The sequence below is a fragment of the Petromyzon marinus genome, chromosome 7 (genome assembly GCF_048934315.1).
Source record: "Petromyzon marinus isolate PM22_M1 ecotype Great Lakes invasive population chromosome 7, UKy_Petmar_22M1.pri1.0, whole genome shotgun sequence".
Classification (NCBI taxonomy): Eukaryota; Metazoa; Chordata; class Hyperoartia; order Petromyzontiformes; family Petromyzontidae; genus Petromyzon; species Petromyzon marinus.
Window position 1 is genome coordinate 8,147,435 of NC_133673.1, and position 15,721 is coordinate 8,163,155.

General features: G+C 42.4%; 1 protein-coding gene across 5 annotated transcripts; it reads right to left on the reverse strand.

Annotated features, from left to right (window-relative positions):
• Window positions 1–1,038: 1,038 nt before the first annotated feature.
• Window positions 1,039–14,946, reverse strand: SMPD2 (sphingomyelin phosphodiesterase 2). Of its 5 annotated transcripts, none has more exons than XM_032948929.2 (12): window positions 14,666–14,804; window positions 14,044–14,144; window positions 13,473–13,606; window positions 10,808–10,904; window positions 10,600–10,676; window positions 10,146–10,239; window positions 8,931–9,020; window positions 7,837–7,919; window positions 6,121–6,253; window positions 5,404–5,508; window positions 4,630–4,786; window positions 1,039–3,225 (listed from the first exon to the last, which is right to left on the reverse strand). In XM_032948929.2, the coding sequence occupies exons 2-12, from the start codon at window positions 14,071–14,073 to the stop codon at window positions 2,858–2,860; spliced, it is 1,368 nt and encodes a 455-aa protein (XP_032804820.2). In that variant the 5' UTR covers window positions 14,074–14,144; window positions 14,666–14,804; the 3' UTR covers window positions 1,039–2,857. The 5 variants fall into 5 exon arrangements, with proteins under 5 accessions (XP_032804820.2, XP_032804822.2, XP_075921437.1 ...); XM_032948931.2 differs by lacking the exon at window positions 8,931–9,020 and adding an exon at window positions 9,086–9,175; XM_076065322.1 differs by lacking the exons at window positions 8,931–9,020; window positions 14,044–14,144; window positions 14,666–14,804 and adding exons at window positions 9,086–9,175; window positions 14,850–14,946.
• Window positions 14,947–15,721: the final 775 nt, after the last annotated feature.

A 15,721-nucleotide genomic window follows, 5' to 3' on the forward strand; every position in this document is an offset into this window, starting at 1 on the left:
TCAAGACCGCATGAATTGAGGTGATGGAGTGATGAAATTGGCTTGTAGGCAGGCATTAGTTTGGTGTGGATTGTTGCACCGCTAAATCATGAACTGTGGCATGAGGTCTGCATCCAATATTGCATTGGCCGCTATACAGATAAACTACTGTTTGTACCAGTGGTGACATACGTGGTTTGAAAACTGGATCTTAGGACAATACAGGACTATCATATGCGTACAACTATTCTTGTGATAGTACTCCATGTTTATACTTTTTCGTGATAATTGGCCACCGCTCCCACAAATATATGCTATAACAATTTTAAACCAAGCATTTATCATTTAAAACGAGAACTGCCTTACAAGAGAAACTGGCTGTTTAAAATCGGCGTAACACTGGTCATTACTTTAACGGACACCATTCAATGGCACTTACATTGGAACCAACGAACACCAGCCGTCAGTAAATTGATCATGGCTGATGCATGCAACATCGGAGTAAAGTTGGGACTTTTGCGCCACCTAGTGCAATACAGATGACCAGACCCTGCACATTCCACGGGAAGTGACTGGTGACTTGTCAAAGGGAACTCCCCATAAATCATGCTTTTGAATGTCAATCACTCTACAAAACAACTATAATAATGCACAAATATAATTTCGTATGACAAATCACCTAGTCACCCCGAAGTCGTCACGTCTTAAAGGTTCAACAGGTTTGGAGCCTGAATAAGTTATTGGATGAGCAGCTTCCATGCATAGCAAATCGTGCTCTCGAAACTTGTCGGACTGTTGTCCAGCAGAGGGCGGTGCGGCAAAACACATTTTGGACGGTAACCAACGTGGCGAAGTATGGTCAAACAACCCCCATGACTTTAAACGTCACCTCTGGACTAAATGACCGTATATGTATACACAATAATATCACACGTTCATCAAATTACAGAATAGAATTTTCTATTTTAAACGCAGTGTCTCACGTGCTGTTCATTGAGGCTAAATCAAAATGTCCCTTAGGATACAACGTGCAAACGATTAAACATCAATCCACGCAAGTCCAGTCCAACGGTAATTTTAATTTGCAAATGTTTAAATTATACAGCAACATACCTAACAATTAAATGTGCATTTGAATATTAACAACTCCTATCATTTAAGGTTTCACACATTGAACTTGGTGGTAATCTGTTGAATGTAATCATTCAAACGCTGTTGTTGTAGACACTCTAACATTTCTACTGATAGAAACACATTTTTGGGTCAAATGACTGGCCTAAACATAACCAGGTGCAGTCTTAAGGGATCCTGTACATCTTCAGTTCTTAACAAGAGAGCTGCAAACATAAACGGGGTTTTGTAGTGCAACCCCAAAATATTTACAACTCCCATCATTTGGTGTTTTTTCCCCCTCCATGAAATTAAATCCAATATTGAAAATCTAAAACGCTCTTCTACACTTTCAATATACATAATGGGCTTCACATTTGTATTATCAGGTCATACCAAAGTCTTTTGATGCAGCTAAATGTATTCAATCTGAAATACATCGCCATACGGATAAACGTTTTAGCGATGGAGCATTGTGTTGCGATTAGCCCACTGCACTATGTACCTGGCAAAATGAAGTGGATTCCCAGCTATGGCTAACATCCATGGGGAGTGATACCTGAATTGTTCCTGGGTACCCTCTTCATCAACTCACATTGACTAGCATGGTGAAGTATAGTCGAACAATCCTCATGATCGACATGGAATGAGAAGGCCTTCATTCATCGGTGGGGTTTGTAAGATATGATTTCATAAATATCTACATGCTTCAAACAGGATACTATTCTAAAAGGCAGTCTTTCCATATGAACAAACAGACGTATACCGGCAAACCTTCAGCAGAGACAATTATTCCGAATTTTCAAGTGCAATTAAACAATTTCAAGTACCATCGTTAAATCCCTTCAGTCGAAAGCTCCTTAATGTTGAGCTAATCAAGAGCCTATTTAAATGTTGGTTCAGGCTATTGCACATTAATGGAGTGTAATAATTTAGTTATGTCACATGATTTGAGTATACAAAACTTCAATTATAGTTTTAAATATTTTTTTGCTCGTCAATGCAAAATTATATATCAAGTCAAAATATTCTGTCTAGTTTCAGTCTGAACTGAATACAGTAATTGATAAGCCTCTAACTAATAAGCTTCTACACAAAAAATACGAAATGCATTTTGCGTCTATTTTCATGTCAAAGGTCTATATGTGAATGAAACATGTATTGCGCAACAGATGAACACGTATATATGAAATGTATATATTTGGTGACTTCACCTCGTCTGACCCCAAGCGTTATGTACACAGAGGTAATAATGCTGCACTGCCCCTTTGATACCTAGTGGCAATGCAGGTTACCAAACAGTGAGTAGTTAACACCTCTACACAGACAACAGCCCTTTTGGGCAAGTGGCAATGGTGGTGAATTCCCTGTACCACAACTTCGGCAAGCTAGCCTTGACGGCCAATCACAGAGTTATGCAACGTTATTGGAACAGCACAGACTAAGGCATCATTAAATAGGCACTCGCAAATAGTACATGTCGTAGCAAAATGGGGAAAATGTTAGTTTTCTACGTAAGTATACTATATATGTATGATGGGTAAGCACAATAACACAATATTTTAGCATGTGTTAAAGCAGTGCATAATTCATTTTGCTGCTGCTTGCCTATGGAATGTCATCATTCACTTACATTTTTACCACTCTATTAACTCATGATGTGCGATGCTTTTTTTTTTGTTTTTTAAACGAGGCAGGTTCAGCTGTGAGTACGCAACCCGCTACATCGTTCGGCAATGTGTTTTTACTTCATCACAGATTTCAGGCCTTATGGATCAGCCCCCCTCCGACTGATCTTGGTCTTGATCTCCTCTTCGGCACCGCGCAGGGCCTTGCTCTCGGCCGAGAAGAGAATGTACATGACGAGTGCGACGCCTGCGGTGGCCAGCGCGCTCATGCCCAACTCCGATGAGCAAAAGAGCGTTGACGAGAGCCCAGGATCGTCCGGCTGGGAGACCGAGATGAGCATCCACCGCAGGGTGGAGGCCACCAGTGCCACCACCTGGAGGAGCAGCAGCCCACCAGACAGCGAGCCCAGCTGCGCCGACAGAGTGCGGCGGCGCTCTGCGTGGCGCAAGCCCCGTGCCACTTCTGCACGCGCCTCCTCCAGCACTTCCTGCTCCTCTGAGCTTTCAGCTGCGAGAAAGATGAGAGGTGTGGATGTGCGACAGTACTCCAAATTAAAGAGAACTGTAACATCTTGGCTGTTTGGTGTCTGCTCTTCCTTCCGATAATAGGAAGCCACTGCAGCCATGCACTTTTAAAGCTATATTGAAAACTCATTTCTTTCAAACTGCTTTGTGTTTAGTTTGTTGTCCTTCCCCCACACCTCTGATTAGCACGGTCGGCCTACGTAAGGTGTGGGAAAAGTTCAATATACATACATATATGCTTAATCTTACGGGGTCAATTGATGATAACTTCACTCACTGATTTGTCCACCCATGTCGAGGACTCTACCAGACTGTTTTATCTCATCCGTAGTGTGTTCAACCACCATGCTGCAGGCTAAAACATTCCACTTTGTTTCATTCCTCGCATGCCTCGACTTTGGAATTATCTCCCATCATCTCTCTTCCCAATATTTTATAACCTTGCTCAATTCAAGAAATGTATTCACTCTATTATACCCTCAAATCTTCAAGTGCTGTTTGTTTCTGGCCATTGGTTGGGCCATTGGGCCCCTGTACTCGGCAATCATGATTTAAACCATATTGAATTGAATAAAATTCTAACTATTCTTTGGGTCTTTCGGTAAAGTCACGTAGATAGGTTCAAAGAAAATAACCAAAACCTACGACGTTTCAACCGCTTGTGTTGCCATCGAAACGTCGTAGCTTTTTGTTATTTTCTTTGAGCCTATCTCCGCGACTTACCGAAAGACCCAAAGAATATGAATTCCTGCAGTCACGAAAGCTTTAAGTCGAAATTCTACATCTTGGCATTTTCCCCATGTTGGCATTTTCCCCATATGTTCCTGGTCCTCTTTCTCAAATCATTCCTGTCCTGCGCCATCTCCATGTCCACTCCACAATCCAACATCACCTCCTCGGTCTGTCACTCGGTCTCCACCCTGTTGCTTCCATGTTCACCACCTTTCTTCTGTAGTTTTACTCTATTCTTATGACATGTGCTAGCAACCCAAGTTGAATTTCTGAATCTTATTAAATTCTAAATTTAAATAAGTTTGCTTGACCATTCTTGCCATAATAATTTATGGAACTTTGCATTTTTAGCTGCCCATTTCGTGGTCAAACAACTTTGGAAATGGGTCACAACAAAACTATGCACAATATTCATCGAAACAAGCTGCACAGTCTTTACTTTGGCACCCATGAGTTATCACTTGTGCAGATATGATTGAAGAATGTGCATTAACATTGATATATCTATATTGTAATTAAAAATGTAAATATAGGCTATCTATGAGACTTACATTTGGAAAAATAGAGGCACAAGTGGTAAAAGTGCAACAGCAGCCATTGGAGAAGATGACACAAGCCACTTTGCTGGCCCTTTCCCAACCCTTGTTGTACTCACCTGGTGGAGATGGGTTGGCTAGTTTGGGATCGGGAATTTGTATGAGCAGGGTGGCAGTCACAGACTCGTGGTCCGAGAGAGGCAACCCCTGTCCATCGATGCTCTTCCCTGTGGTCGTGTGGACGGCTTCACAGCTCATGGAAAACCCGGCCACACCCTGCCGTGCCAGAGGAAAGAGCAACAACGGTGAGGTTCTAACTCGCATGGCAAGGGCCATATTGATAAGTGATATTTTAAAAATATTTTCCCAACTATACAAAATACAATTTATGCCATATAAAATACCAGAATACATATTTATTTTCCATTACTACTCAAGTTCACATAATGGAGATTATGAAATACTGAATAAAAGTCCCTTTAAAATTCCATGGAATTTATTTTCATCTTTTAAAAATGAGGTGCATTAAGTGACACGGCGCGTAACCTTGTGGGGAGATGAGTCGCGCATATGGAATGTGACGGCACCTTGGTCAAAAACGCATTTACAAATGACACTTTTTAATGCCAAATTTGGAAAACCCTTTGATCAATTTAGATGGTTTCTATAAGGCAATATCCACATAGGAATGGAACTTTAAACTAAACTGTGATTTATATTGGTTATTTTTTATGAGAGTCATCGAGAGATATGACAGATCGGACACAGCTAATAATTTCCACTTTAGTAGTTGTTAAAAAGCTGCTCCGCTGCAGGCATTTAGGTAAGGCTGAACAACGATGTGGAATTAAGGACAGGCTGCTGAATGGGTGGTCATGCGGGGCAGGCAATACCTTGTACAAAATGTAGTCGATGCGAATTCCATTTGGAAAGGTAGCCAGCTCATTTTTGCAGGTAAAGCAGTTCTGAGGCAGCAGCGTGCACCCATCCTGTGGCCCCTACAACATACCATCAAGACAGTTATCACTTCACATTGAACAACAGCATCTTTGCAAACATTTCAACTCTTATTATTTGTAGTTCTTCATTACCTGGCATAAAGGTAAACCTCAACCAAGCTACTGAATGCAAACCACTCTCCGCCCCCTAAGAGTGTACTGCAGAAATCTACAGATATGTGCAACTAATTTTACTGGTTCCACATCAGTAGAAACTAGGCATGTAATAATTAACCCCCCACACAGAGATATGATAAATCATCGTGGCAATATAATGTCAAATTATATTTGTCTCATTTTAACCAATACAAACACAATGTTTGTTGTTCACTTCATTTACATTAAGATAACGTGAGCATACAATTTGCAAAATAATATTCATAATTGACTACCAAATATTCGACATATGTATCATAAGCGAAACAACATTTTTCATCAATTAATCTATGTACCGTTGCATGCATATTATAAAGTAGACCCACAAGATTACACGGATATGCAGATAGCTTGGGAACATTTACATATAATTTAACTTGGGTTATGAGTATTTTCTTTAAATGGCGGCCAGTCTGGGGAGTAGACAATCGTTGTGGGGGAAGATGGCCGCCTTGCCTCATAGTTTTGGGCCTTCTCATACGAGTCGGTGAGGCCGGCCACCGAGCGTAGCAACCGATTTCCCAGGTCCCCCGGGTGCATGTTGAGGTCTCCTCCAAGGAGAACCACATTGGCCACGTGTGACGTGTGACTGCGGTGGGCGGTGAGGGGGGGGGCAGGGGCGGGTAAAATTAGTACATTTAATATACAGAATGTACTTGGGGGTGAAGGTAGCTCTGTGAAAAATATGTTAACAGGCCCAACTTGTATGAAATTATTACATTAGTGTGTTGTTTGTAAGTGTATGGAGCATATTATCAAAACGATGACTATATATATGCAGTTACTGTGCTGTTGCTAAAGCAATGACTTACACATTACAGGCGTTTAAGGTTCAGCTTTAAAAACCCCAACTTTTCATCCATTGCTTAATAATACTTTATCATGTTAGAAAGTGCAGGTTTGTGAATGTGGTAAGCATAGATGTGGCAGCATAGAAGTACAGTACAACATGGATTTGGCTACATTTCGCTCTTATACCCACTACATAGCCCTACAGTCCTATGACCTGTTTGTTTATGGTGGTCAACCTTCCAAGCACTATCCAGGCTCAACGCCGCTTCGAAGATCCGCTGAGATTGGGTGCATTCTGGTTGATTAGATCATAGTCTCTGATTGTTTAGTATGCCGTTACTTATCCTATTACATTGCCTGGAATTAAAATCCTTGATTAAACACAATGAACACCTGAGTGTACTTTGGCCAACAGAGTTATAAATTATTTGACATGTTGGTGAAATCGAACCGATGTGATGGGAAACTATCAATTGCTCATGGATAAGTCATGACTGTGACTGCGAGCGCTCCTGTTCCTGCTTCTAAATGCAGAGCCACATGTGCACGAGACCAGATCCAGTGTTGTCTGGATGTTTGCCTTAATTGACCCCCACAACTCCTCAACTCTAATTCTTAGCAATGGAGTGCATTGCAGAGACCTTGTGTATGACTGCAATTCCTTCAGCAGCGAACACAAAGCCAGTTGACAAATCCAAAGAAGAAGCACAACTGCAAGTGCTTAAAATAGAATAATTTGTAAATGTTAACCAGGCTAGAAAAACTGATATCAAGGACCGCTACAAATGTGAAATTACAATTCCCCCAACATTTGCGGCATCAAAATTTCAGCCTTTTAGGCAACAAAGGGTAACGTGTCAGTTCACATCAATATTTTTTTTTACGTTACAACACACACTAAAACAAGGGCAGCAAGGTACAAATGAATATCGCAAAAGGTTATGTTTATTGATTGTAATCTGCAGCCGAGACTGATGTTCAGCATATAGTCCGCAACTTCTCTTTTTCTACCTCGTCTGTCAGTTGTCACATGGAGGCTGACGATGAGGCTGCAAGAATCCTTCCACTGCTCGTCCCTGAGCACAGCGATTACTTCCCATACCACCTTCGTTGTTATCTTTTAGGTCGTACTTTTTTCTACCACTGCACCTCTTGTGTGAATGGTCTCTACTTCTTGCTCATTCCATGTTACAGTGCAAGGGACATCGATGGTACATTTTTGGCCTGCATTATTCCCGCACGTCCAAATCAAAGGCGTTTTGAGAGTCTTTACACCTTTTGCACCAAAGTCTGCTGCTAACTTAGCATCGTCCTGTTATTTGTTCGTGACTGCGTAGGTGTGTGACAGTGTGTGATGGGGAGCAGGTGTGTGGCATGTACCGGATGACTTGGGCAAGCTCCCAGGCCTGCAGCACACGGTGGGGGTGGTAGGCATCCTTCTCGCGGTTGTACTCTGCATGCAGCTACGGCAACCAAGAAAACCGGGACAACAATAAAGCAAAGGAGTTCAATATAAATACATACATCACCAGGTAACTAATCTATCCCTTCAGGTACAACCATCGTTTTGGGGAAATTCACGGTGAATTAACATTGTGTTTGTCTGTTCATGTTGACTTGTGTACATCAAGTGACAAAGATAGCCTGTGCTTTCGATTTGTGAGTTACACTTAGGCAAAAGGAACCTAAAGGAACTTAAAAAAAGGCCATAAATTAGAGTACAAGAATGCAAACTCAACTGCACAAGTATTTTGGAGATTTGAGACGCCTAAATGCGTACTCAAAACAAACAGCTCTTTTAGAAACATACCTCGACTCCTGGGCTGTCTCAAATGAGTTTTAAACTTACTTACAGGGGTGTCTATAATATAATTCATGACCGTATTAAAGCATTATAATCAGTTAAGACTATAGACAGTTAAGTGTGGTTGAAATGTTCATGACGTATTCTTTCTGCACAAGGTAACAAAGAGCTTCGATGGTTTTCAACAACGTATAACAAAAGCATTTTAAACCATCACAGCCGAGATGATGGCAAACACATTGAACTCTCTCAAATATCGATAGAATTCGTGTTGCCTATGCCATAGCAGATGTGGAGATTTAAAGGGAGGAAACTCAAAAGACAAAAGTCTTCATTAATGAAGCTTCCAACATAGGATAAGTATCTAAAAAACAAACGCTATTTGTTGTATGTATATTGAAATTCTTTGGGGCCATACTTAGCCGACTGTACTAATTGGAAGAGCGGGGGAAGGACAACAAACTAAACACAAAAGTAGTTCTAAAGAAGTGGGTTTTCAACCTGAGATGCATCCTTTTTAACCTTCATAGTGTTCCTTTATTTGACAAAAAACAGCAATTTAACGTATAGAATAAAACATACGATGTCTACGTATTACTTTTAAAGTTGCATAACAGCAGCACTCAAGGAACGCTCTAACTTTTCAACCCGACATGAACAAAGTGCCTACGTGTGTGATGTAAGTGTTGACGGTGATTCCTCCAATGTCAATCACAGCCAAGCCAACGGCTTTCCCTCCAAACCAGTCTCCATGATTCACCTGCAACACAACACCGTGTACACATTGGCTCGAACTTTTCAACCCGACATGAACAAAGTGCCTACATGTGTGATGTAAGTGTTGACGGTGATTCCTCCAATGTCAATCACAGCCAAGCCAACGGCTTTGCCTCCAAACCAGTCTCCATGGTTTACCTGCAACACAACAGCGTGTGCACATTGGCACAGATTAACGCATGCTACTAATGCCCTTCAATCATGTGGCTAAGCCTCACTGCCTCAACTGCTTTGCAAGGGGGTTCTGCATCGACATGTTTAACCAAATATATTTATGAAGTTGTTTGGCTTGTGGGAGGAAAACTGGAAGAGCAAGACAAAATCTGCATCACAAGGGGTGGGAGACACTCAAAGATCCGACCAGGTAAAGTCATGTAGGTTTTACCTACATGACTACCTACATGACTTTATCGGAAAAAAACAAAGAGTATGGCATATATTTTCTACACATGTAATATTTTATTTGAAGAATAAATCAAGAGAAAGGGTGTATTATAGTTAATGCCACGAACAGTCATGCCCAATGAAATGTGGCAAAGGAGATTAATTGAATGTCCCCCGAATTGCTAAATCTTTTATTGTTTTTGTATGTAATATGATGACAAAAATGGACAACCAACATGAAGTGACTGAAATAGGATCAGATAACATACCCAAGCCAGGTCTCATATTGACTGTAAAGAGAAGTGCACGTGGGCAGTACACGTCACAGGGGAATATTAAGGCTACTGGCCGAGACACTAAGCACAGTGGCAGCCAAAGGAGAGAACGTGCCCGAGAAGATGTCCACCGCGGAGGTGTAACGATGAAACCAGCTCGTGTGCAGGAGCTAGATGATCATGGAGGGGACCCCAGCTTAGCAAAGCCTTCATCTAGCAGTGGGGGTAATCACAGCTGGTGATAATAATGCATATTCCCAGGGCACTAAAAGGCAGGTCCTTGGATCTTGTCATTTTTATTTGTTAAGTGCTATGCTGCAGTGCACTTTGCCTGAGCGAGCACACACTGAGCAATTGCTTCTTAAAAACTTGGCAGCAGTGCAGATGCTGACATCAGCAAGTTTATTTTTCCATTTTTGCATAAAGCGTGATTGATAAATGCAGGTTACCATGTATGGGTAGCCGTTGACGGAATACTTGAAGAGCAGGGTGTCCACGAGCGGGTGTTTGGAGAGGATGCACAGGCCACTCCCAATGACTCCACTGTGCAAAACATTGTAGCATCGTAAACATGTTTTACCATGTCATACAGGGCCTCGGAGTGTTAAACACTAGACGTAAGACTGATTGAGAGAGGTAGTTAATATAAACTCATTCCTACTTTGCTTGCTATTATACAAAATGCATCTGCCATTTTCCATACGTATCCGAAACTAGCAATTTTTTTCAGTAAATCTCATTACAGCAATTCATAGCACCTCCGATTAGCATGATTGGCTATGTACTGTGCGAAAGAAGTTCTATATATATACAATAGGAAAAAAAACACACAAAGATGACATGCAGGCTCCCCACCACAGCTATACGCAAGCAACGGTTAAAGTAAACCCTTGTAATTGTTACCTCCTGAAGTAATGCGAGTGTGGGTAGGTCTCCCTGGTGCTGTCCTTTATTTGCAAGTAATCTTTCTCACTCCACACCTGTTGTGCAGAAATGAAGGCAGAGTTTAGGCTAACTCAGAGCGATGAAGGTGCCCCTGACCGTCTTGTGCCCACGCGGTGCTTTCACTGGATAGGCTCGACGTCGACTTAAAGGACCACAAAGAACTTGCCTCCTGTAGCATCACGATGTCGTACTTTTCGGCGAGTAGGCGCTTCTGCAGGAGGTCATAGCGTTCGCTGCACTGCTTGCTTAGGTATCGAATGCCCCTGTTGGAGAAAGAATGGATTTCATACAAGCTTTACATTTCAATTTGCTGCACGACGTTACACACAGTGATGAAACTCAACAAATTGTCCTCCCCCACTTACGAACAATGTCAAATGTAAAACGCTGATATGAATGATTAAATTGAATAGCTGTAGATACAATGACGTGCAAAGTAATTATAGTCACAAGGTCATTGATGGTGCTTTATGGCAGAGGTTCCACAACCTTCACTCTTACATGCAACGCAGCTATTGATTTGCACGGCAATTCTGTATGCGATGCACAGATGATTGCTGATAGGCATGGAAATGTTAACTATTTATAGTTGAGTCCATTAAGGATGAAACTGAAAATCACTTTTGTATTTTAAAGAAACATATACAGCTGTTTTGATAAGGAACACGCGATTCACCCCTTTCATGTCATTTTAATCTGAGATTAAAAACAAACAGCCTGTTCTTTCATCTCACACAAAAGGAATGGACTTAGATAAGAAATAAATATTCTTGGTTCTTTCGGGAAAGTCACGGGTATTTCCCTGTCCGCAGACGAACTGCTTGTCAGTTTTGATGTAGTTTCCTTATTCACCAAAGTTCCTGTACCTGACACCATCGCAATCATTGAAGACTTAGTTCATCAAGGACTAAACATTGAGGTACCCCCCCCTGATGAGACACTGCTCAACCAATACATACTTCACTTGGAATGGAACTTTCTACAAACAAACTGAGGGCACCCCAATGGGCTCCCCCTATCTCCGGTTGTAGCCAACATTTTCATGGAGAGATTTGAGAATGACGCCATCCAGAACTGCCACTCTGCGCCCAACCTTATGGAAGAGGTACGTGGATGACACTTTTGTCATCTGGCCACATGGCCGGCCTGCTTTAGACCAATTCCTCACCACATCAATTCCATACACCCAGCCATCAGATTTACCATGGAAGTCTAAAAAGATGGAAAGCTACCTTTTTTGGATGTCCTAATAAAAAAGAGACCTGATGGTTCAATGAGCCACTCTGTCTACAGGAAAGCTACCCATACGGATGCTTACCTGAAACCGGATTCCCACCACCATCCATCCCAGAAGAATTCCCTCATCAAGACTCTGCACCATAGAGTCCAATGCATATCCGACCAGGAACACATAGCCAGTGAACTCAAGCACGTATACAAAGCTCTTAAGTCTAATGGTTACTCCGACTACACAATCCGCAAAGCTATCACTCCAACCATGAAGAAGGACCCTCTTGAAGAGCCATTCAAAACCATCACTTTACCCTACATTGCGGGGATCACAAAAAATATCTCCAAAATCTTGAATAAACACAAGATCCAGGTCCGATTCAACACATTACATAAAATCAGTGATCTGGTTCCATCTGTAAAAGATGTGATTCCGGACATACAGTACCCTGGCGTCTACAAACTAAGTTGCCTCTGTGGTAGTAGTTACATTGGAGAAACCAAAAGACATGTCTCGGACCGCATCCGTGAACACAAAGCAAACCTAAAACACGGTAGGACCAACACCTCGGCCGTGGCAGATCACTGTTATAATTGAGTAGGCTCACATGACATTGACTTCTCCAAGACAGAGGTTCTTTGCAAGCCATCTGGCTACCATGAGAGATTCGTTCATGAGGCTATCCACATACAAACACAGAGACAATTTCAACCGAGAAGATGGATTCTGGCTTAGCAATCATTGGAAGGATTTGATAAACCATTTCGGGTCTTAAATGATTGTTCACGCTTACGGTGGCTTTCAGACCGCATCCATTATTTTCGTCTCCCCACTCCTTTTCCGAACATAGATGGACTCGTCCTTCTAAACAAACTGCCAAATCGCTCTCCGTGGTGCTAACGTTAAAAAAACCGCCACCTTTTTTCAAATTTTCTTGCTGTGGTTTTCACACCTGATGATGATTGCTTGTGTTGCAGTCGAAACGTCGTGAGAATTGTATTGTTTTATATTTTTATTATTTTATTGTTTCCCTTCTACGTGACTTTACCGAAAGAACCAAGAATATGAATTCCTGCAGTCACGAAAGCTTTAAATCAAAAATTCATAAATAAATGATATCAAATACAAAAAAAGACGCAGGCTGACCTGGGTACATGGGAAAAAACACAAAAATTACACGCAACTAGACGTTTCAGTCGGTTTTGTGGCCTTGTTTTGGAGTGCCATTGTGAAAAAACACTTCCACCCACAAAATCTCTGAATAAGTCAGCAATACATTCTGCCAACGCATTAACTTGATAAAATAAATAAATAAAAACAAGGCTAGATAGCGTCCAGATTACTCAACAAAGAGATGGTCTCATGACTCTGTTGAGCGTAGAAAGCGAAGGAAACAGCAAAGCAAGTGCCAAAGAGCCATTTAAAATGTACTCTTTTGTTATTTACATACAATGTACTTCATTATTCATAAATAACAAACCTCCACTCATTCGTCAATAATACTATCTTGAAAGGAAAATTACACATGAGGGGGCGTTTCGGGCAATGGATATTCTTCATAGCACACAAAGCCATTGTTTCATGTCACGCTTAATATTACCAGCAGTTGAGAGTGAGGACCCTCAGGCGGATGCAGGACTTTCCCGAATGCATGTTGCTGCGAGCTTCGTCTCCTTGCCTTGATGGTGCTGCTGCTGGTGGTCGTCGTCGGTTCGTGGATGTCGAGTCGTCAGCCTGTGTGTTTAAAGCAACAGTAAAACTCCCATCTCCGCAATCAGCAGCTCCAGAATGTTGGCGAACACCAATATCCGTAACGAGGGTCTGGATCGCGGATCCCAATAAGCAGGCTTCAGGATTGAATCCACACTGAAAACTATGGTCCACATGAAATAATATCCTCAACTTTCACGACAGCTCACAGACACACCACCTTCACAAGTGGACATTCAAAGAAAGCGCGGTGAGCAAATGTGAAAACACGCCGAGACCATGGACTGACCGCACAGCAATGAACCGCTGAACTCAAAACGGTATTCAATGAATCCACCGCCGCACATCAACTGAAAGCCATTCTCTGGCCAACTAATCTGGACTTATGACTATACACGTTGCTATTAATCCAGCCATGTGTAAAAAGGCGAATACCGGCTTTAAAAAAAAAAAACACTCACACTGGCCAAAAGGCACCCGTCAACAACCATTCTCAATCCACTGCTGGATGAAGGTCCCGTCTCCTTCTACATTTTGCCATTACTGGCCACTGCACACGTCCCTACACGTATATACACACACACACAGGGCAGCGTTCGGCAGATTTCCCGCACCGGCTAGCACAATGCGCTGGTGCGCACTGCGTCAAACGAGAATGCCTCTTTAACGCGGTCAATTTCACGCGAAAGCGAACCCAAACTCCAAGCCCAGGGTTAAGGATTTAAAGGGGTCGGTGACCGCTGAGCACTCGTGTCGAGGGCGGCGCGCAAGTCTGCAAATCCATCAACAATGACAGATAAACATCGCCGCTTTCGGCGACACACAATTACGACCGCAGGAATACGGCTAAACGATGACATTCCTGCTTTGTTTTACTTGATATCCCTGCGAGCATCACGCCGGGAATCGTATGCATGTAACGTAAACAAAGGCAATAACAATAACAGCAGCGTGTGTGCGGCGTCTCGACTAAGCCCCGTCCATTTAAGCATCGCACGCGAATTCGCACCGAACTCGTTCATTAAGAGAGAGAGAGAGAAAAACAGAGACACGGGGGGGGGGGGGGTGGAAGACTCAAGTTACTTCCAGGCTATTTGAAGAGCAGGATGGCACTCTCGAGATGACATTCGCCGTTTTATGTGTGTGTGCGTGTGTGTGTGGGGTTATTAAAATAATTATGATCGCCTAAGTAAAAAGAGCGCGAAGTCAAACGTCTCGGTCTGTCGCTCGCCGCGAGTGCGGAGTGGATCGCGAGGGGCACTCTCACCTCGTCCTGGGTCCCCACCGAGCCGGCAAGCCACGCGCTTCCGGGTGCGGGGAAGCCCCGCCCCACGACAACGCCTCATTTGCATGCAAGTACCACGCCCCCCTTTTCTCTTCCCCCCTTTCACCCCCTGCCCCCTCTCACCCTTCCCCCCTTTCACCCCCTTGCCCCCTCTCACCCCCCCCCACCCATCTCTCTCGGCGCCTATTGGTTCATTGCAAAGCACTAAAATTGAAAGCACTTGGACCCATCATGCGCGTTAACTTCTACAATTACGATTTTGTTTTAGCTATATACAGTAGAACCCCTCTTAACGACCACCCCTGTTAACCACTAATCGCTTAACGACGGGGCCTTCATAGAGCCCAATGTGTAGTGTATAGGAGTGTAGTGTATAGTGTAATGCATAGTAGTCTAGTGTGTAGTGTATAGTAGTGTAGTGTATAGTGTACTGTATAGTAGTGTAGTGTATAGTAGTGTATAGTGTAATCTATAGTAGTGTATAGTGTAGTGTATAGTATAGTGTATAGTGTAGTCTATAGTAGTGTAGTGTATAGTGTAGTGTATAGCAGTGCAGTGTATAGTGTTGTGTATAGTATAGCAGTGTAGTGTATAGTGTAGTGTATAGTATAGTAGTGAAAGTGTATAGTAGTGTAGTGTATAGTAGTTTAGTGTATAGTGTTGTAGTGTATAGTGTAGTGTATAGTAGTGTAGTGTATAGTGCAGTGTATAGTAGTGTATAGTGTAGTGTATAGTAGTGGAGTGCCTCCATAGAGCCCAATGTGTAGTGTATAGTGTAGTGTATATTAGTGTAGTGTATAGTTGTGTAGTGTATAGTGTAGTGTATAGTGTAGTGTTTAGTAGTGTAGTGTATA

Excerpts from the sequence above, each read along its gene's own strand:
- SMPD2 (XM_032948929.2), bottom strand. The coding sequence starts at position 14,073 with ATGGTTGTTGACGGGTGCCTTTTGGCCAGT. Across the intron at positions 6,254-7,836 it reads GAGCTTGCCCAAGTCATCCG|TCACACGTCACACGTGGCCA; the intron begins GTACATGCCACA and ends CGCCCACCGCAG. Across the intron at positions 4,787-5,403 it reads TCGACTACATTTTGTACAAG|GGTGTGGCCGGGTTTTCCAT; the intron begins GTATTGCCTGCC and ends CTGGCACGGCAG.